Source organism: Gossypium raimondii, chromosome 3 (genome assembly GCF_025698545.1).
Source record: "Gossypium raimondii isolate GPD5lz chromosome 3, ASM2569854v1, whole genome shotgun sequence".
NCBI lineage: Eukaryota > Viridiplantae > Streptophyta > Magnoliopsida > Malvales > Malvaceae > Gossypium > Gossypium raimondii.
In genome coordinates, this window is record NC_068567.1 from 55,330,003 (window position 1) to 55,351,386 (window position 21,384).

A 21,384-nucleotide genomic window follows, 5' to 3' on the forward strand; every position below is an offset into this window, starting at 1 on the left:
GATATATATATTTTTAATTTAGTGATTGTGAATGTATTTTATATAGGTAAATTTGAATTGCTTGGGTAAATTACATTATAGGTCATTGAACCTAACATCAGTTTTATATAAGTCAAAAACTTTTAATTTCATTAAATTATATCATCGATTTTCTATTATTAACAAAATCAGTTATAACAATATAATTTTATAAAAATTGTGACTTATGTGATCAAATTTAAGATTTCATGTCACGTATGTTTTCTAGCTAATTATTTTATGAAATTACTTGATTTATTTTGTTAATAAAAAATTGGATGATGTAATTTGATTAAAATTAAATATTAATTATTTATAAGAAAATTGATGCTAAATTAAGTGACACGAAATGTAATTACATTTCATTAAGTGAAATGTTTACTTCTTGTAGTTTAAACTAAACCATCTAAGCTTGTTTCCTTCTTTGCTCTAAAACCTTACTTTAATATAGGAATAATGTCTGTATTTCATTAAATGTTTAATGTGGCACATATATTTTGAAAATATTTGATGTAATACTTGTACTTTCATAAAATGTCTAATGTGGTATCAGTACATTGAAATGTCCAATGTGTTACCAAAACTATCAATATGTGTTTTATTATAGTACTTGGTGTTAATATTGTTTAAGCCATTCTCTATTTAAGTAAATGGCTTTATTCTCCAAAGAAATTTCCATTAAAAATAATAAGACACATTGGACATTTTCAAGGTATAGACATTACATTGGATTTTTTTAAAGTACAGGTATCAAATATGAAATTATCCCTTTAATATATATGATTGGAGGTTAAATGAAAAGAAAATGAAAACCATTGATTTAGACTATGTTTAAATGGACAATAAAATAAATAAGTTTTATAACTTAATATATTTTTATACAAAATTTCAAATTTCAAATAATTAATATTTTTATATAATTCAATAAATTAGGGTAAAAAGTTGTTGTTTTTTGTTGAATTAAAAAATGGATACCAACAATGATAAATGAAATTTGCAAAAACATTAAACTCAATTGTGAAATTATTAGAAATATATTATTTTTACAAAATAAATAAATATTATTTTGACGGTATTTTCCTATTTTATATAAAAATTTTAAAAATATGCATTCGATAGGATATGAACTCAAAACACTATAACAGCTTACTCCTTTTATTTTTATGTTATTTTTTTTATAAATGTGTTATATAATTATTTTCACACACATAATGTGTTATAACTTTTTTCGTTGTCAAAATTATTCCAACCTTGATATTCCAACCTTGATTAGGATGAAACTTACATGTAATATCACAAACATGTGTTTTTATGATAGGTTAATATATAACCATAAAGAACCAAGTGCCAAGGGATATTGCATTCCCTGTGAGAGAATTCAGGCTTAAACTTTAGAAATGATATCATTAAGAAGGACAACCGCAAACCTTGAAAAAATCAGTTCTATGGGTTGTAAAATAGACATGAAGGATACCCTTGAATTTTTATCCAAACCCTATTTTGAATCTCATATTTCTGTTCAAATCCTCTTATATTTCAAGCAAACTTTTAAACCTAGGCAAATAACCTAACGCTTACAAGGATTTAGTGATAAGTGAATTAAATTATTTTTCAAAACCATAAGGTTTTAAAAAATCATTTAATCCCAATAAAAAGTTTTTCAAGAAATTTAGAGGTGTTTTGATAAATTAAAATTTTAAGTGTTGATAAATTAAGTATTAAATTTTTACCATTAAATTTTATAATTGCTAAATTTATATTAAAAAATATTTGGTGAATTAATAGATATAATTACTAAATATAACTATGTTGTTTTATAAAAGTAAATTTTAATTTTAATTTTTTAATTTTAATCTTATTGATATAATATTTTATATTATTTTGGATTGATTTGAATAAAAAATACATATAGTAATTTGAATCTCTTTTTTTTTAAAAAAGATAATTTATTTTAATATTTAATAAAATATAATCAGTTTAATATTTTCTACATTAAGTATACTACATTTATATTTTAAAAAACATATGTAGTATTTATATTTCAAAATAAAATGGTAAAACCATTTTCTTTTACACTTTCACCCAAGTCAAGGTTTAGTTTTGTGCAATGTTTTTATTATGTTTCCCAACATTCGTTTTAATTCTAAAATTAAAAGAAAATTGAAAACAAGAAATAACAATCATCTATCCATGCTCATCTTTGATGGAGAGGATCTAGCGTAGTTTTATCCGAAGAAAGAGCATTTCAATGTTGACTCCTAAACTCTGAAAAGAAGATTGGACATTGCCTAGTTCTCACAAAGATGAGTGAGAATGATGCAACCACCAAACATTAACATAAGTCAAGCAGCTTGCCTTCAAATAGAATTAACTCCATCTTGAAATAACTCATCCGTTAATTATCAAAGAAAAAAAAACACCCTGAGCAAAGTTATTTCTGGTGTTTCCTTGTTGGTAGCCATTTTATTCAATATGTATTCTTTTTAGATTCATCTAAGTTCAAAACATATATTATATAATATTTACGTGCATATATAAAAACTTTATCCAGGTTTTGTTGCTCAATGGGACAATGTTCAAACCTGAGAGAGGGTAAATGACCGCCCCAGGGCGAACAATCTGAAGAGGCACCAATCTAGCACAAAAAGGAAAAAAATAAATATAAGTATGGATCTCAAAAATGAAATGAATTGATAACGTATTTCTCACGGGTAAATACCTAGCAACGGCATTTTATCAAATTATATACAGATAAGAATTGTAACTCAAAAATAGATGAACTCTAGCATAAAGTACCGTAGAACAATCAGCCAACTTTCCTACTTGTTTATGTACATTTTCTGACCCCGAGTAGTATTTGAATTTAGTGTTGCCCCACAAATAAACTAATGGAATTGATTGCTCCAATCTAAGATCAGCACCATGAAGCATGCAATATAGGTCAATCCTAATCCACTCAGCCTTGGTCAGTAACTGGCTACAGGTCGCAATCAAAGATTAAAGCTCCACCATGGGCCTGCTTTTGTTAGTAAATGCATCAGTATGATGGCAGCCGGAAATTTCAAATTTGTGGTTAAAGTCTTGGCTTTCCATGCCGCAATGCAATTACTTTGTTTTCCACAGAAAAAAGGGGCAATATAACCATGCCAAAAGAACAAATAAGGTTTGAACACATCTGCTGGGATCACTGTTCCACACAAAACCCTCAATGGGAGATCGAGCCATTGTAGATCAGTTATCCCTCTTGCTTTTCTTCAGAAACATCGACATATAATTGATATACTCATGGCCTGTCCGGGTACCACTCATCAGCCACTGCAAAGCCTCAGCTGCAGCATCCTTTTCTGCACTCTTCTTGTTGTTGCAAGGCTGCCCTATGATTTGCATACCATTGAACTCAACAGTAGCTTGGAACTGATTGTTTTCCAATTGACTTGTCTTGTAGATTGGTGCAGCATATCCTGCCCTGGTGACCAGTGTTTGGAGCTGACTTTTAGAATTATCACCCCCGGGACCACTCTCTGTCCTTGAAATCAAAGAACGTTGTGGTGGAACAACAGGCATATTTGATGGTTTAAGATCTGGACGGCCAAATACAAATCTTCCATCACACTGATCCTCAGAAACCAGCAACCGTATTGCAGAAATGAGCTCATGATGAAGATGTAGGACTATTTGGGGATTCAGTAACTGCCCAAATTCACCAAGGTTGATTAGTAGGAATGAATTTATTAAAATTTAAGATCTAAAAATTAACTAGAACGGAAGATGTTTATCAAGCAGGAGCTTAAAGATTTTTTCCACATGGGAAAGTTATAGGAAATAAAGGAAACGGCAGAAACAAAATAGGCAGAATAGAACCAGCTAAGGGAAATTTGGTTTGTCTGAGCTCTCAACTTACTTTATTTTGAATCAGCTCATCAAATTCTCTCCTTAAACTTAGATATTTTTCAGCTATAGCAGGTTGCATGAAAAATTCTAAATACCCTCCCAACATCTTCAAGTGTCCATCCTATTAGAGCAAGAATAGAATTTCACTAAACCACCAGTTATCGAAAATAATTGCAGAAAATTACAAACAAAAAAAGACATGTTACTTGAAGAAACAAAACATCTAGTAATAATTTTAGACAGAAGAGAAAATCTTACAACATCTCCTCTTGAGATGCTACCACCAAACAGGAGAAGCACTGAATCAGAGACAGCTGTTGAATCCCGCAGGAAAACAGAGTTCACTTTTATCTTCTCATTGAAAACCAGCCAAGGATACGGAATTCTAGATTCCCGAGCATTAACAGAGTTCTATAAAATATGAATGTACATTATCACATGAATGCTAATACGGAAGAGAACTAAGTATATCAACTAACTTAGTGATACAGTAATTAGCAGCAAAGAGTCAACAACTAGAAGCAGACTTACCGAGTAAAGAAGTACAGGTCCATCCTCCATAGTTTTCAGTGAAAATGATTTCTCGTTATGCTGCACATTAGTCCATGTGAACACTCAAGGAAATTATTAGAGGGAAAAACATACAAACTGCAAATTAGAGGAAACAGGTCACAATTTAGCCTCTTAAGTTCAAAGCAGAGGACTCTCCTTATAATGTTGTATGTGCACGGTAAGTAGCCATAATATTTAATCAGCAAGCCAAGTATACTTTTAATATAAGGTCCCCAGTTTGATGAGGTTTGGTATACAAAAGTAGAAATAAAGAAACTAAAACCTCACCACGACAGAGCAAATTCCAGGATAAAGCCCATAACAAATAATTGCTCGGATGAGATGCTGATCATAGCTCCAGCCATTACAGCTAGTTGCATAGCCGTCAATAAGACCGGTATCCTTGAGCAATGAAAGAAACTCCTCCCTAAGAGAATCAATTGCCTTCATTGATTGTGCAGAAAGAAAATTTTTCCAGCAATAATCATATCCAGCAAGGTCTTTCTCGGCTTCTTTCCAGCCCTCGTAAGCCCGGACAAGTGCAAGGTGGTCACTATGATCATGGGAAAATTGCAACTTTGCAGCCTCTGCAAGCTGCAAGGAGGACAAAAGATCTGTCATATGTGATATAATATTTGGACCTTTATAGGCAAGTTCCTTTCACAAGAAGTCAATGTGATTCAGTCTCCAGCTCTTTTGGTTATTTTAATTTGTAGATGATATTTGAAAATTATGATTTTACTAATTTAAAATTGTCCCTAATTGTCTTGCGGAATGACTTGCAACCATGCCAGTGGATTAAGCCCGGGAACAAGTGGCAAGGTTTTGGTTAATTCTGCACCAAGGCATGTCATAGAGACTTTGCCCAGGTGGCTCAGACATGGAGTTTGTAAAGGTATCCCTCAACCATCCTCTGGAGTATAAGAGTACCTCTAGTGTGCTATTCCATAGATGGTTTTCCTCCCTGTTCATTAACTGTTGCGAAAGAATCAGTTCTTAACCATCAATTTAGAATTCATTATTCATCACTTTAATGAAAATGACCTGGCATATTTCTATAGGCTGTACTAGTTACACCTCAAGTCTACATTATCAGGCTTTCGAGGCTCATTTTAGAAGCAAGCAAGTTCCATACAATCTCCATTTACTCACTAGTACTTGGTTACCCTTCACAAGCAACACTCGAACCACCCCAACGTTCTATTTCCTAATTCCCACAAGTCACTCTAGGTAATTGTTTCCGTGCTATTCCAAGTTCTCACTTTAAGCTTCCTATCTTTCTGCCAGCCACGACACTCCATGATCTAGAGTCTGCACCAGTCCTCTTTGCAAATCCTACACCACCCTATTTTATTTGTTTTGGCACAAACTCACTGCAAACCAAAAGGACCCCATACAAATTTTAAACTCATTTAATCATTATGCTTCTAAGGATTCTATTATTAATACTTAATACACCGTTCCCAATAAACTTCTAATAAAAATATTAAAGACCAAAGAACAGTCAAAAGCCAAGCCATACAGTCTGATGGTCAATCCACACAAGATATGCAAGTTCTTAGGATGTATTTAACACCTTTAAATAACTAACGACCCAGTATCAACCTAGCAATTGTTATGCGTGTTTAAGAAGATTAAGGTATAAGGTTAGAATCTCATATCAGACTTCATCACATGTACCAAAGACAAAAAGGGATTAATCAAGAGCAAGGTAGCCTAGTGAATATGTAACTTTGAATGCATAGCCATCATAAGATACCTTAAAAATACCTCTTTGTTATTCAAAATTTGAAGCTTAAACAGTTCCAAATGATTAAAAGTAGGTTCTTAGCATATAAGTAAAGTAAGGATTAAAAAATCCATACTAGTCTGATTTTGACAGAACATTTGCAGTTCAAATATTAATAATCACTATAATTACTGCACTTTAAGAGAACAAAATCTCTTAGATACAACAGATAAATTGAGCTTCCGACCATTCTACATGATATGAAGTACAAGTGGTCCGCATAAGATTCTCCTTAACTTTCATTTCAAGGGAAATAAGGCAGCGCCTTGAGAATAATAAGGTTACAATCTTATTATAGCATGTGTTTCTCTAGTTAGTCTCATGGTATTATTTTTGTTTCTCAAGGTAAAGTCTGTTTTTTTGTGTGTGTTTTCCTAGGGTCTATTTGGTTCACTAACGTGTCGTTAATTAGAGTAGCTTTTGGTTGGAAGATAAACAGTTATTTGTTCAGGCTGCTCTTATAACATAGCACCACAAGCTAAGACCTTTAGAAGTGAAATTTCCAGCTTTTATCAGTTGATCAATTAAGTAATGATGACATAAATACCAAAAAGAGAAGGCAATGAAGCTGGCAGTACAGTGACAGAGTTTAATCATTCTTTGTTATGTAATTTTAACAATTCATAATATTTGACCAAAACCATACAACCTTGAAGTAATCATTCTTTTTACTTTTTATTTTCCATTTGCACCCAGAAAATAGTTTCTTGTTTTCATGCACCTTAACTGCCATTAGGAACTCTATTGGATCAAGCACTCTTATGGCTATAAAAGGAAAACTGTTTATGCCACTAAGCATTAAACTTCAGTTTCAGAAAGTTAAGCCAACAACAAGCCTTTAATGAAAGATACAATACAAAAACCCAATCCAGAACTACTACACCATTGTTCAAACAACAAATAACCAACATCTCCAAAATTTACCAGCAGATATGCAATCAATCGAAATAAATAGACTCAACCAAAAAGAAAGAGTAAAGAATAGAAGGCTCATGCTCAGGCTACAATCCCACAAAAAGATGCAAATGATAAAAGCAAAGCTGACTTACATCTTTCTTGTCTAATGGTGTCAAAAAAGGATCTCTAACACTAAGACCAGCAACAATAGTCAACACAGGATCCAGGCAATTAAGAATAGCACCAAGGATGAGTATCTTCCCAAGTTTTGGCTCCACTGGAAGCATAGTCAAATAACGCCCTGTCAGTCATGTAAGTTGAACTAAATGAGGGTACAGTTACAAATAAATTACCAAAACTAAAGACCATTAATATGGAAAAGCAAAAATATGTGTTCACAAACCCAGCACAGTCAGATTTTCATTCTCATCCAAGGCCCCGATGACTTTTAAATATTCAATGGCATTTTGAACCTACGGTCAAAGTTTAATAAATAAAAACATTATTGGGAGGAACATAAGAGTACAGAACAGTCTACATTCATGCAAAGGTGGCAAATAAGACCTTCAATACTGACATAATCTGAAATTTATAAGGTGCAAAATGAAAGATTTTTGGTAAGGCATTGATATTACAATAAAAGTAAATCCAAGATATCAAATCGAGTACTACCGCCAGTAACTTTGGTGACTGCAATGCCCTTGATAGGAATTCAGATATACTTCCGAGTTTCAAACTTTTGATTTGCAGACAAAGAGACTGCAAAGGTGTTCTCAAAATTTCAGGTAATTGATATTCAGTGAAGGCATCATATACACATCGAGGATAGAGATGATAACACTCTCCAGGCTGCACTCGGCCAGCTCTTCCTCTTCTCTATATAGACATGCATGTACAAAACAATACATTAATCAACATAAAGGTAAATAATTGGCAAGCAGCAAGAGTGGCTTGTTTCATTTACGAGTTTCTTTCCAGTGAACATATAAAAAAAGGAGAGAAGAAGGAGAAATCAATGGAAACTGGCTGTCAAATGCATAAACCAAACCAACAAGCCTTGTCCCACATATTTGAGGCTGGTTACAAAAGGACGAGACATAGAAATATTTATATTGGTACACAAAACCGCCTTCAATCATTTACATTAACCATCATCCTCTCTTCAAGTCCTAATAGTTTCATATCATTATTTATCACATCGAACGATGTCCATTTTAGTGTCCCTCCAACCTTTTACCCTATGCAGTGTCGATTTGCTCTAAACTTCTAATAGGTGCATCCCTCAATCTTCATCTAATGACCAAACTATCACAAATGATTTTCTCAACGTATCCTCAATAAAAGCTATCCCAACTTGAAGACAAATATCATCATTTTCAACTTCATTCTTTCTATTCTTACAACACATCCATCTTAGTATCAGCATCTTAGCTACACTCATCTTTTATATATGTTCATATTAATCCAACATTTTGTAGAATATAGCTAAGCCGAAGAACTTCCACTTCAAACTCAAAAGAATATTGCAATCAAGCAAAACTCCAATCTCACTTCTTCAAATAAGCTACCCAAGCTTTATTCTACGGTAAACATCTCCACCAATCTGCTTGTCTTTTTGAATTATCACCTCTTTGTACCTAAAGCACACTGCTAATGGTATCACTTGATCATCGAGCGTGATCACCCTCTTGATCATTATTCCTCCTTTTACTAAATGTTCACTCCACATACTCAATCTAAGTCCCTAAGTTTCTCATGTTTGTTCCACAACTCTAACATGGTATTAACCTCTTTTTTAGTCTTATTAACCAATACAATGTCACCAATAAATAAAACAGACCAAGGCGTTTCATCTTGAATGCCTCAGGTTATCTCATCCCTCCATATCTAATCTTTTCCTCACTCATCCAAACAACCCTACAGATATCTTTCTCTCCATCTTTTAACTCCAACCTATCAAAAAATACTTTTATACTCTCGCTCTAGCCTAACTTACAACTTTCTCAGCATATTTTTCTAGCTTGCATTACTCAATATTCTTTGTATCTCTACTTTTCAGTAAATTCTTATAGCAAACTCACTTGTTTTTAACAACTGCCAAATGCATGAGCAATAGAAATTATACAATTAGATCATCTATCTAATGAGCAGTTCTTCTGTAAGCAAAAGGTATAGAAATACCGTATATTCATACATATCTTAGTCTCATGTTACCAATAAAACTTGCATTAGATGCTTAGCATTCAAATTCAACACAGATAAGAAACAAAAGACTAAAACCCACAACGACAAGTCATTTCAAGAGTCAAGAAAGATGAACATGTTTGGCTAGAGGCAAACAACTCATTTTCTAGAAGATTCTTGAAACGATCATACAATCAAAGAGGAATCTTGTTAAGGTGATGAAAATGAAAAAATAAAATAGCTGAACTTGAATCAATAGCAACAAACACTAAAGAAAAAGTTCGCTATGGGCAAAAAGGCAATCAATGTTATTAATGCGAGCACCTAGGTGCTGCCTAGGCACTATGTCTTAGTGCTAGACAAAACAAGCACCTCAATGCCTTTCGGGTGAGGCATACTACGCCTATGCACACTTTTGTAAGGTGACGAGTGCAAAAAATAAAACTAACAGAAGCTCTCTTTAGTTTCTTGTAGCTTTTATTTTTTTCATTAATCACACCTTTAATAGTGAAAAAGGGACAATAACAAACTCCTTGGTTTCTCAATGTTTGAATATTCAACAACAAATACGGGAACATAAGAACATCATGCGTATTGAACAACAAATGAAAAAAAAAAATGCATCTTTTGTTGGATAAACTGGACCACACTAAACCCTGCCTCTTGAAGATTGAAGATTCGTGAGAGTTTAGAAGTCATACAAAAGACACATACAAGCCAACCAGAAACTCAATATTTAACTATTTCTCTCGTTCCACATGTTTCACATTTGACACAAAGATGCAGTATACAAAGCCAATCTTGTGCAACCTATTCGCATTCATGTCCTCTAAGAAATTGATTTATTTGACAAAATTTATTTCAATTACTCCTAGAAGAAAAAGATTCATCCCCTAAAAAGCACCTAGTGCAAATTATTAATAGCCCAGTAAAAGCATTCTCAACAAAAATTAAGAAACAAACCTTCATATTAAAGGTCATAAAATGAACATTCAACAAGAATTAAATTATATTAGACAACTTTTATGAAAGAGGGAAGACAAATTATTAACAGTCAGTTTTAACCTCAACAAAGATTAGAGATCATACATGCAATCAGATGGTAGCCTTACTTGTTGAGTAGAAACCTTGGAAACCCATGATGGTAGCAAACAAGGAGTGTTATTCAATGCGTCGTACGATGTCTCCTTGGCCTTTCCACAATCAAGAACAAAAACAACATCATTAATTGTTATGCTTGTCTCAGCAATATTAGTAGTTAATACTATTTTCCTCACTCCATCTTCAGGCTCTTCAAAAATTAACTTCTGCAAGAATCCAGAAAAAAAACTTATTTAGAAATAAATTATGGATGGGAAGGAAGAATGGCAAAAAATGCTAGCCAGACACACCGTCTTAGAATATATGCTAAACAAAGAATGAAGATTACCTGCTCAGAACTCGCCATAGAACCATGGCAAGTAAGTAGCAAAACTCGACTAGGATCTCCAAGGACTGGATGAGCTTGCAGCTTATCCTTCAGAGAACTTATGTCATCCCACCCAGTCATAAAGACTAGAACTGCACCGGGCCTCTCATTCTCACAGATATAGGATAAAAGATATTCTATGAGATTAAAACCAATACAATCAGGATTCCAACATGACAAAGACTCCTGAATCTGAGGGCTGAAATCCTTAAAATCAGCTGCCCGGAGCGCATCCTATTATATATTTTCAAAATAAAGAAAAAAAGAAAGGAATCATAGAGTGCAGTATTCCAAAAGCAGCAAAACGCAATGAATAAAAAACCAAACTGGATGTATCGGTGAGACCTACAGGTCACATGTCGAACCATTAAATATATGATTTTAAGTAATTAATATATATGGCCTTAATATGGCATTTAATACATACTAGATTTTGTCACACCCACATCATGGGTGAAAGAAAAACTTAAATATTAAATTATATTTATAAAAGATTTATTCAACAATTAAATCATAGATAAAGTGGTAAGATACTTGTAAATAAATTCTTTTAAGCTCAAGTTCGATCTTTTGATATTTTATTTTAGATGTTTTATTTAAACATTTAATATAAATTACTAAAAGACAAAAACACCATCATATTAATATTTATTACTTCTATTTAATTGTTTTTAAGTAATTTTGCTGACTGAGTTTGTTTCGAATTGACTCGTAACACCAATTCAGACAGACACATTATATATAAGCACATTATATAAAATCAATAAAACAACCAGTTTTTAGTCCCAAAGAAAATAATGAATCAGGTTTCTACCAGTTTAATCGAGTCCTTTACCAGTTAAACTGGTTTTTTATGGGTTGAACCAGTTTTCTATCAGTTCTCAACTCTTGGGTATTTTTATATGCACCAAATCGAACAGACCACCAGTTCCCAATTGAACCAATCAGACGAACCGGTACAGTTCGGTTTTTACAACATTAAAAAGAAGTTTGCATACCTCAACAGAAGAGACAATTTGGCTCTTCCTCTTTCTCGGGGCTTGCTTACTCATTTTCCACATTCTTTCTTGTCCATAATCATCAATTTGATTAGATGGAGTCAACCTATAACCTGTCATTTCCAAAATATTCTCCAAAAAATGTGTTCGAACTGGGTACGTAAAACCCTAAATAGAACAAGAAAAAAAAAATCAGCAATACATTTCAAATTCTGGATAACTCCACCAGAAAGCAAGTCAAATCTTGAAGAACTTAAGCAAGTGACATATATTCTGAATGCATGCTTTGAAAATTGACAAAAAAGAATATCAAAAGTCTAATTTAAACACGACAGAAAACTATGGAAAGCAAAAATCTCTCTTATCAGAAGAAACTAAAGGCCAAAAGAAAGATCAATTAGGAAAAGGCCGAAAAAGAAAAACATGACAACAACCTGCAAAATGGAGATGTGGGAGACAGGTGAAACATAGAAGATTTATGCCATCACTGTGAAAGTTTAGAATCAGAATATAAGGGAGAATTAAGGCCTTAATATACATTAAATTAGTTTAAACATAACAAGGAACTAATCAAAAGCAGACAAAACATAAAAATGGCATAAGGCCCAGCAGCTAATCAAACTAGCTAAAGATATCACGAGTAATTACCCATCTGTAGCAAAGGACGAAAGACAATAACCAATTATCTGAGTCAAAAGTGTTCCATTAATATCTTAAAGCACAAATGTAATGAAATTAAAAATTTATAGATACTTACAAAGAAAGTTCTTCCACATTTCGATAAAAGTAGGAAGGTTAAAAAAGAAGAAAAAAATATATGACAACAATCTTATGTATACAAATTTCAACGTCGTTTAAATATCTTTCGTCATATCTCAACTAGCTCATTCATAAAAGCACTTCAATAAAAAGCCAGTAGACGGGCAAATGGATCCAAATAAATCTGCCGCTCGAAATGAAACTATAGGTGGAACTGAGTTTGCAACTTACTGGAATGTGGATTAAAGGTGCCCCATCAAAATACGAGGAGAAAAGCTCAGCATCCAAAGTTGCACTCATCAAAATCAGCTTTAATTCTGGGCGGCGAGGAAGGAGATCTTTAAGGACAATGAGTAGGAAATCTGACATTTTAAATATTATATTAGAAACATTTTTCACTGACTATAAAACTAAGACACCAATTTCACATATTACCTTCATTCATCCCTCGTTCATGAATCTCATCCACAATGACATGAGTTACACCTTTTAAATTTCTATCAACTAGTAGCCTTCTCAACAAAATGCCTGTTGTGCAAAAGAGAAGACGGGTATCCCTCCCTTTAATACCCTCAAGCCGTACTTTATATCCAACCTTCAAATAAAGCCAATAATGAGAAACATTACCCAATTTTCTTTAAAAAAATGTTTTAACAAAGAATGTAACAGATTAGGCAAATGTCCTAGGCAGCTATTTCTTAGAAACTAACAGATTCACCCAATTTCTCTCCTCTTTCTGAAGCAACTCTTTCTGAAACAGATATAGCAGATATTCGCCTGGGTTGCGTACATATAATGCTACAAAAAGCTCCGCGCGCAGAATCTATCTCAGATTCTAAAATAAATTGGGGAATTTGTGTGGTCTTGCCACATCCTGTTTCACCTGAGATAATAACAACCTGCAAAACACATTTCTTTTTGTTACTACAAAACATATAAGAAAAATAGAACATGTCTACATAACTGAAGTGGTGTTTCTTAACAAGTTGAGCCTGTATGAGTAGTGTTTCTTAATGAGTTGAGCCTGTATGAGTGACCCAGCTCATTTAACTAACAAAAGATAATATAGCCTCAAGGTCAATTCATTAGTTAAATAACAATCCAAGTAGTGTTTCTTAACGAGTTGAGCATGCATGAGTAGCCCAGCTCATTTCTGCTCCAATGGAACCCAATATGTTCATGAATACAACAATCTTTTACCACTAATTCCTGCAGAAGCAAGCAACTAAACTCAAAGAACTTCTAAAATTAACACACCTGATTCTGTAAAATGGCAGTCAATATGGTATCTTTCTCTTTATAAGCAGGAAGACTTTGACGGAATTCTAGCATTTCTCTTCCTTCAAGAGACTCCTACAAACATGAATGAAGTGGAAAACACAATCAAAATAGTTCAAACCAGCCAAGGCTATTCTAACCTTAGAAGGCCAAATCCAGCCAATTTCTTGTTAAGGCCTTAAATACCTTGTACAATTGTGGCAGATGACAATGAGGTATTGTTGACATAAAGAATAGAAAGAAATTCAGACGACAAAAGAGAAAAGATAAGGAAACAGAGGAGAGAAACAAGTAAAAAGATATTAGTGGACATTCGAATGTTACCTAGTTAGCTAAATTGCACCCATCATCAAAATTGAGGTTTTCACTGTACTGAAATAGAATAGTATATCAAGGAAAGATGGGGAACTTATTCCAATTTTGGGTAAACTTAATGAGTATATTTAGGTATTATGCCCAAAGAAGTACTTAATCAAAAAGGTGGTAATTGATTAAATCTATCACTCCAACTCTCCTTTTATCATATGATTATTTGAGCCCCTTAACTATTATTTACACCCAATCAAGCCTTCTTAGAATGAGAAACTGCCACATGACCCACATGACCATAAAGAAACAATTATAAAGCAGATACCCGTCCTTGAATAAAAAATTAAATAGTAAAGAAACAATTTCCTCCCAACCAGTATATTGCAATTATTTTTTCTCCACCTCATCTGGCATGTGGCAGATTATATCACATAGTGGATTCATGTAACATAGCAGTTTTATATTTCAAGCAAGCTTAATTGGACATAAATAACAGATAAGGACTTAAATTGATTACAAAGGATAACGTCTCATGTGATAGATTCAATTTAAGTTCAAGTCTTTTTTATGTTTTAGCCAATAATAAAATAGCAGTGCAGCAGAACAATCATCAATATTCTAATATAATGGGCAGATATGAGATGCTATATCTAGGCAATAGCAAATATCTATATGCACAATCATCAAGGTAAAATGAACCTGCCACGCTTGTTGCTGATCACGCAGCAGCGAACTTCTCCGCAGAAGAATTTTCTCCATAACAGCTGTGCCAGATGCTAATGGCTCTGGCTGCTCGAAAAGTCCTTCTTCAGTAACTATACTGCTATTACTGCTTGATCTTGAAAAACAATTATCCGAAAAGCTTTCCTTATTCCTAGACTTTTTAGAAAGGTACTCTCCAAGATAGGCATTGACTCTCTTCAACAAACCAAAATTTAAGCTCACCTGTCATCAAATACAAAAGGCCTCAATATTATACATATAAGAGAACTGCGCTATCAAAGTCAACAAAAGGTACCCTAACAAGCACCACCAGAGAACATAATGGGTAGAAGGTATCGAAATACAAACACAACAATATGGTAACTTCCAAAAGCTAGGACAGCCTAAAGCTGGGATAAGTAACAAACCCAAAGATATACATACATAGCTAGGGTTTAAAATTGTGATCACAAATGTGAACGCATTTTCAGTCACGTCACATTTATCATGATTGCATACATAAAAAATGCTATCACAACCATTTTAGCAATAGCGATAGTGAATTTTTTCCACTATGCACAACTTACTGTATAACATAATAATTATAATTATAATCATATACTTTTCTTTTGAATGTTTTTAAAGTGATTTATGATACTCTGAGATTTTATTTAAATAATTATTCATAATTCTTTCTATTATAGTAAAATATTCATATTGAGAAAAGGAAATTCTTATTTTATTTTAATTCAAAAAATTCTTATATGTATGAATTTCTAGGAATATTAATTCAGCAAACCAAACATGTTGATTGTCAAGTGTTCATGTTTAATAATATTTCAAACATAATATTATGATGTCCATTAAGAATAGTATCTCCAAAACTATAAAAGTACATCTAAGTAACATTTCAGCATGGCGCACCATTTCTAGTTTTATGAGAAATATGCTCATTGAAGAATGTAATTCCCCTTCTACAACTTCGCTATGAAGTTCGAATGAAATATTTCCCAATTTGTCAGAACAAATATTGCGGCACTGCAGCTGCAGCTCCCTTGAGCAGCACCACAGCAGCCATGTGATAAAGAACCCACAGATTTCTTATGTTGGCCTCACAAGGAAAGGTCACGCTGTGAAGCCTTCGGACCTTTACTTCAGGACATTTTAGGGTATTTTTGGAGACTACAAGATTTCAATGAGATTTAAAGTGAAGGCATGATCCTGTGTTCTTTATTTCATAAGAAACTCAAAACCTTGTTACAGTTTGATTTAGTATTAGTTTGCTAACTTTGTTATGTGCCAATTGCAAGGTATGGGACTTGGAACTCACTAGGGGAGTATGGGATTTCCTGCTGAGGTTTATATCAAGCTAGGCTCTCCAACCTCAATATCTAGCTTTTGGGGTGTGGTTCTACAAAGGTCCGTATCAAAATTAGTTTCAGATTTTAGAATTAATTGATTTTTTGAATAAAAACTTAATTATGAATTTCAGTACTTAGTAAGATTTAGGTACTAATCCTCGTGGGTCAATACTTGTCACCTTATTACTAGTTAACAGTATATGTGCTAGTGTGGTAAATCCAACAAAACTACATGTTTAAAATCCATGAAAAATAACACTATTAAAAGAAGAATAACATGTGGTCTCAGTATAATTTTAAGATTTCTCTATTAATTGGTTCCCTTAAATTTGTTGATTAACAACTATTTGCTAAATTACAACTTTAGAGATATAAATATTAAACAGGACAAGAGTTGTGTTCATTTTCTGCATGTATCAGTCAACATATAGTCCCACTTAAAGCATAAGAATGGAACAAAAACAACTTTTTATGTTTTAGGTAATGAGTACATTATGGGTATATATCCAATACGTTGAAGGCCTGATAAGGATACAAAACCAGTATTAGAAGATAGCATCATAGTATTGGTGTTTCATAAAGGAGAGCATAGATGAAAGAAATTGCAGGAGTACCTCCCTCTGTGGACGCTTATCATCCAGGTCAAATCTGTAGTTAGGCAGGGGCAACTTACTGAAGACAGCAACTTTGGAATAAAGATGGCTGTCAAACATAATTTACGATGAGAATCCCCACATAACTAAGAGCATTTATGTGCAAAAACATCTATTTTGGTCAACAGAGATACCTATACAAACCCATTCTGCTTGCCAAAGCTGCTATTTGCTCAAAGTCTCGCCTGTCCTTCTTCTCCCTTGATACGAACTCCTGTTTCCCATCATCATGTAGAAGCATGGCTAGCTTTCGCTTCCACTCTTCAATGTTAGCTTCATCAAAGGTACCCTGGAAAACGAAGCATGCAGAAATGAAATTATAACAGCCTTCATGCAACAAAGCCCAAGTTAACAACAAAATTTGAACAGAAAAGTTAAGATACAAATTAATAACTTAAAAAAAAAAAAACCACTATAGGAACATTCTCCCAATGATCTCATCTCACCCTTGATAAACACATCTTAATGCATCTTCTATTTTTTCCTTAATTTTTTTTTTTCTTTTATGAAGGTTTAAGGGAATTACTAATCATTAGTACTGATGAATGAGCTCATTTATTAGCCAAATCCTAGAAGTATCAGGGACATATATATCTTAACACATAATCTGAAGCTTTACATACAATAATGAAGAAATTAGTCAATGCTCTTTGCTTCAGCTAAAGTGGGCTTATTTAATCGTGCAATGCAGAAGTAGAAACGATAAACAATGCAGTAGCCAAAAAAAATAGTACAATAATAAAACATAAACAGAACAAAGGCAAAAAATTGAAGTTGGAACAAGAACAAAAGGGTTTGTTGAGGCATTAATAAATAATATCCCACTACAGTTGCCTAGTGTTTGTAGAAGACTATCTATGGTCTATTTGGTCTTGCTGCTATTTCTGTAAGAAGTGTTGTTTGAGTCAAGCAACTCCAAAAGTTCTGTAAAAAGAAGTTAAAAATGCATTTAGCAACATTAATGCAGAAGTGCTATACAAAATTAAATATTAAGATCTAATTTTCTTTTTATATATTTTTAACAGGTAAAAAGTAAAATATTCAACTTATTCTAATAAATTACACGTTTTTAGATGAAGAAAAAATAAAGAAAGAGATAATTGTCACTTTAAACAAAAAATAAAAGTAAATTCAATAGAAAAAACGAGATCAAATAACAACAATGAATGTCAAATAATATGATGTCTCTATAATTTTATGAAAAAAATATAGAAATATAAGAAAGAGTGTAAGAAGATTTCTTTAAATATTTGCCATTAAACAATTTAGCACTTTTTGGAGAAGCCCTGATTTATAGCTTCCTCTAGAAGACCAAATGGGTGCTCAGCATAAGCTAGAAATCTCAAATTTTGAGAACCAGAGACCTGGCTTTTACTTTTGCAGTAGAAAAGCTATTCCATAAGTAGGACAAACACCAACTTATGCTACGTTCACAGCAGCTTTTACTGCTAGCCCTTGGATACACAAAAACTGATCCAATCAAACTCATTAAAACCTAAGATACTAGTCACATGACCGCTTACTGTGAAAAGGAAAAGACATAACTACAAACTGTAAATTGAAGACAGGAAATATAAAGAAATCATATCATGATAACCAATTTAACTAAGTTCTAGAATGCTGCAGCATCATTCAATCAGCATCAGGAGTTTGTTCTGTTGTTACAATAAAATGACACCCCATTACCAGCAAGGTTCAACTTCATCTATTTTAAATGTATATGAAAATTTTTGTGCAGTCCATACATTGCAACTAAACATTGTTTATAGAGAAAAGAGGACAGACATAAAAATAGAAAGAATCTTAGCAATCAATTGACTGTGGGTTAGGGAATCTCCTATTGTCACAAATTCCAAAACCAACAAAAGTGGTCAAGCTACAATCTTCACTCTTCATTGAATTGGGAATTAAAACAAAAGCACAAAAGTTTTAAAGAGAAAAACCCATTATTTTATCATTAATGATAAAATTTTAAAATGTTGTTAAAGCCAAACAGCAAAGAGATGTACACATACTTGTATTTATCATCAAATTATATGTATGCATATATTACGTAGTTAGTTCTCACAACACAATATATACTTAACCTCAAAGGATTAATAGAGTAAAAGCCTCCATAATGAATCCTAAAATTTAAATCCCATGAAGAAAAATATTACTAATCTACACCCTTATTTTGCAAGTAGCTAACTGCAACAACATCATATATAGGCAACAACATGGGCATCCCTAACACTATTTGGATATAAGTCAGTAAAGGAAAGGAAAAGAAAGCAAATGAAATTATACATGCTTCCCTTGTTGGTACAACTAAAATGAGTGAGGGGAGGGGATGTTCACATCCATTGTTCTGTTAAATAGTGGAAAGAAAAGAGTGCATTATACAAGTTTTACGCCAAATTAGAGAAAAGAAGAAAGATTACAAGTCAAATGAGAATAAAAGAATTACCATGATTTAAATTTTCACATGGTAACTTTTCTTAATGGAGAAACAAGTAGTCTACGAGAAAAGAGTTGGTCACATTCATATATATGACTACTTCCATAAAAGAAAAATGAAAAATGAGTACTAAGAATTGGTTAATAAGTTTTAGATGCGTTCTATACTTCACATGTGACATTGCCACTTTGTTTGGATTGCCAAACAACTAGATGAAGAAACTTCAACACAAGGAAATATGATTACATACAGCTGTGCAGGAATTCAGAGAGTTTAGGATGAATATAGAAAGGGTAATATGCACGTACCAAACTTTAAAATGTCTTTTGGCTTTCCTTTCCCTCTTTTCCGACCAATTTGGGGAATTGAAACATCACATTTGTTAGGGAAAAGGATGATATAGGTAATTCCTGGCTTAAGCTTACTGCCTTACTCTACTCTAAAAGTTATCCAAACAAGAGGGAAACAAAGAGTCCCCTTTTTCCCCACTTCCCTTTCATGCCTATCTTCTCAATCCAAACATAATATTAATGTGACCAAACCACACACGATGGGCTTTAGCATTGTATTAGTCTTGAGTTTATTAGGAGTGATATTTAGAGTGAAATTCACTTGGTTACAATCTTAAATTTTATCCTCATGCATGGTTGCGCATAGGTCAAAGCCATAATCTGAGGACATTTCAGTCCAAAAAGGTATCCAGATAAGCTATTCAGAACAAGCAAATTAGTAATCCTCAGCAACAATATTTTCAATTAATCATATAAAACTCCAAACTGAAAGTGCTCGCCACTCATTTTACTTTTTTTAGCTCCATCAAATGTTCACCATTTGAAATATTAAGAGGACGGCTTAAATGGTTACCTTTTCTTCTTGATCCAAATCAAAGGCCCAGAAGCAATGCAATGCCTCAAGAACTTTCAGAAAGGCATGCAGTTCTGACCCACGGAAATCATATCCCAATTCCACTTACTTTACTTCTAAAGCCGGAAAATATTTTCAACTTGTTTTCTCATTACCAGAAATCGGAAACCTTCATTGCTATGAATATGAGAAACGAACCAAATAAAGTGTGATATCTTTTAAAACAAAGAATTAAATTAGCCTAACCCGACGCCAATCAACAAGAATTTAATTTCCGCCAATAAACAATCAAACACAAGAACTTCATTTTACAGGAAAAATTGCCGAATGGAAATATGTTAAGTATGAAGTGAACTGACCGATTGCAAAGACAAATCCAGCTGGCGATCAGAGACATTCTCGGAAATCCCCAGACAGTAAGCCGAATTATACTGTGCATTTTGATTATTACTGTTTTTACTACCGTTATTGTTATTATAAGTCCCTTGCTGTTGCTGTCGCTGCTGCTGTTGCTGTTGCAAGTGTGGCAAAGAAGGAGGAGAAGCAGTGCCCTTAGCGTTCAAAATGGGTGTGTTTTGGTGGTCGCGAAGCTTGGAGTGAATCGCGGGGGCGGAGGAGTTCTTGGTAGCATCTTGGTTGTTGGGAGAGGAGATGAGACGGTGGTGGGGAGGGACGTAGACGGCGCCGTACGAGGACGGAGGCCGATCCTTCATCGTCGGAGAAAAGAGTGAGGGTTTTATGGTGTGGGTGAGAAATTGTGAAGAGAAAGGAAGGAAATGCGGAGAGTAAGAGGGGGGCATTCACGGTAAGCTCCAAAGATTTTAGATTCTTTCCTTGGTTGGTATAATTGCGTTTGCTTTTTGTTTTATACTAGAATTAACTCTATGCTGACTCACGCTCGGGCTTCTTAGATTTCTTTCAGATCAAAATATACTGTTAGTTTCTTACTCAAAATATAGGTTAAATTCTGTGCACATTTAGTTTTGGATTTAATTTTTATATTTTAATTTAGTTATTTTAATTTTTATATTTTTAAATTTAAAATTTTCACTAATAAACTCATTAAGTTATATTTTATTATTTTAAAATTGATGATAAACAGGGTAAAATAAAAATATCTTTTAGGGGCTAAAATTAAATTGTAATTTTACGATAGTAAAAATTTAATTTCACAATTTTAATAGCCTATATTTTTATAATTTTAAAGAATTAAATCAAATT

At 33.2% G+C, this 21,384-nt stretch overlaps 1 protein-coding gene across 3 annotated transcripts; it reads right to left on the reverse strand.

Moving 5' to 3' along the window:
• Nucleotides 1–2,350: 2,350 nt before the first annotated feature.
• LOC105794788 (DExH-box ATP-dependent RNA helicase DExH5, mitochondrial) lies at nt 2,351–20,995 on the reverse strand. Of its 3 annotated transcripts, XR_001134124.2 has the most exons (20): nt 20,523–20,995; nt 16,994–17,148; nt 16,821–16,908; nt 14,843–15,088; nt 13,814–13,909; nt 13,267–13,455; nt 12,992–13,151; nt 12,788–12,918; nt 11,798–11,965; nt 10,761–11,033; nt 10,444–10,638; nt 7,820–8,023; nt 7,551–7,620; nt 7,300–7,448; nt 4,750–5,055; nt 4,441–4,500; nt 4,168–4,320; nt 3,920–4,030; nt 2,815–3,708; nt 2,351–2,653 (listed from the first exon to the last, which is right to left on the reverse strand). XR_001134124.2 is itself a non-coding variant. In XM_012624108.2 (19 exons), exons 1-19 carry the CDS (start codon nt 20,961–20,963, stop codon nt 3,250–3,252), a joined length of 3,654 nt encoding a protein of 1,217 aa, XP_012479562.1. In that variant the 5' UTR covers nt 20,964–20,995; the 3' UTR covers nt 2,687–3,249. The 3 variants fall into 3 exon arrangements, 2 of the variants coding, with proteins under 2 accessions (XP_012479562.1, XP_012479563.1); XM_012624108.2 differs by lacking the exon at nt 2,351–2,653 and having other exon boundaries at nt 2,687–3,708; XM_012624109.2 differs by lacking the exons at nt 2,351–2,653; nt 3,920–4,030 and having other exon boundaries at nt 2,687–3,708.
• Between the last annotated feature and the right edge of the window lie 389 nt (nt 20,996–21,384).

What these genes read in the sequence shown, in the direction of transcription:
- LOC105794788 (XM_012624108.2), bottom strand. Translation starts at nt 20,963, where the DNA reads ATGCCCCCCTCTTACTCTCCGCATTTCCTTCCTTTCTCTTCACAATTT. An exon ending in TGGATTTGTCTTTGCAATCG is followed by an intron (nt 17,149 to 20,522) that starts GTCAGTTCACTT and finishes TTCGTTTTCCAG; the next exon opens with GGTACCTTTGATGAAGCTAA. An exon ending in AGTCACCAAAGTTACTGGCG is followed by an intron (nt 7,621 to 7,819) that starts GTAGTACTCGAT and finishes CTTTGACCGTAG; the next exon opens with GTTCAAAATGCCATTGAATA.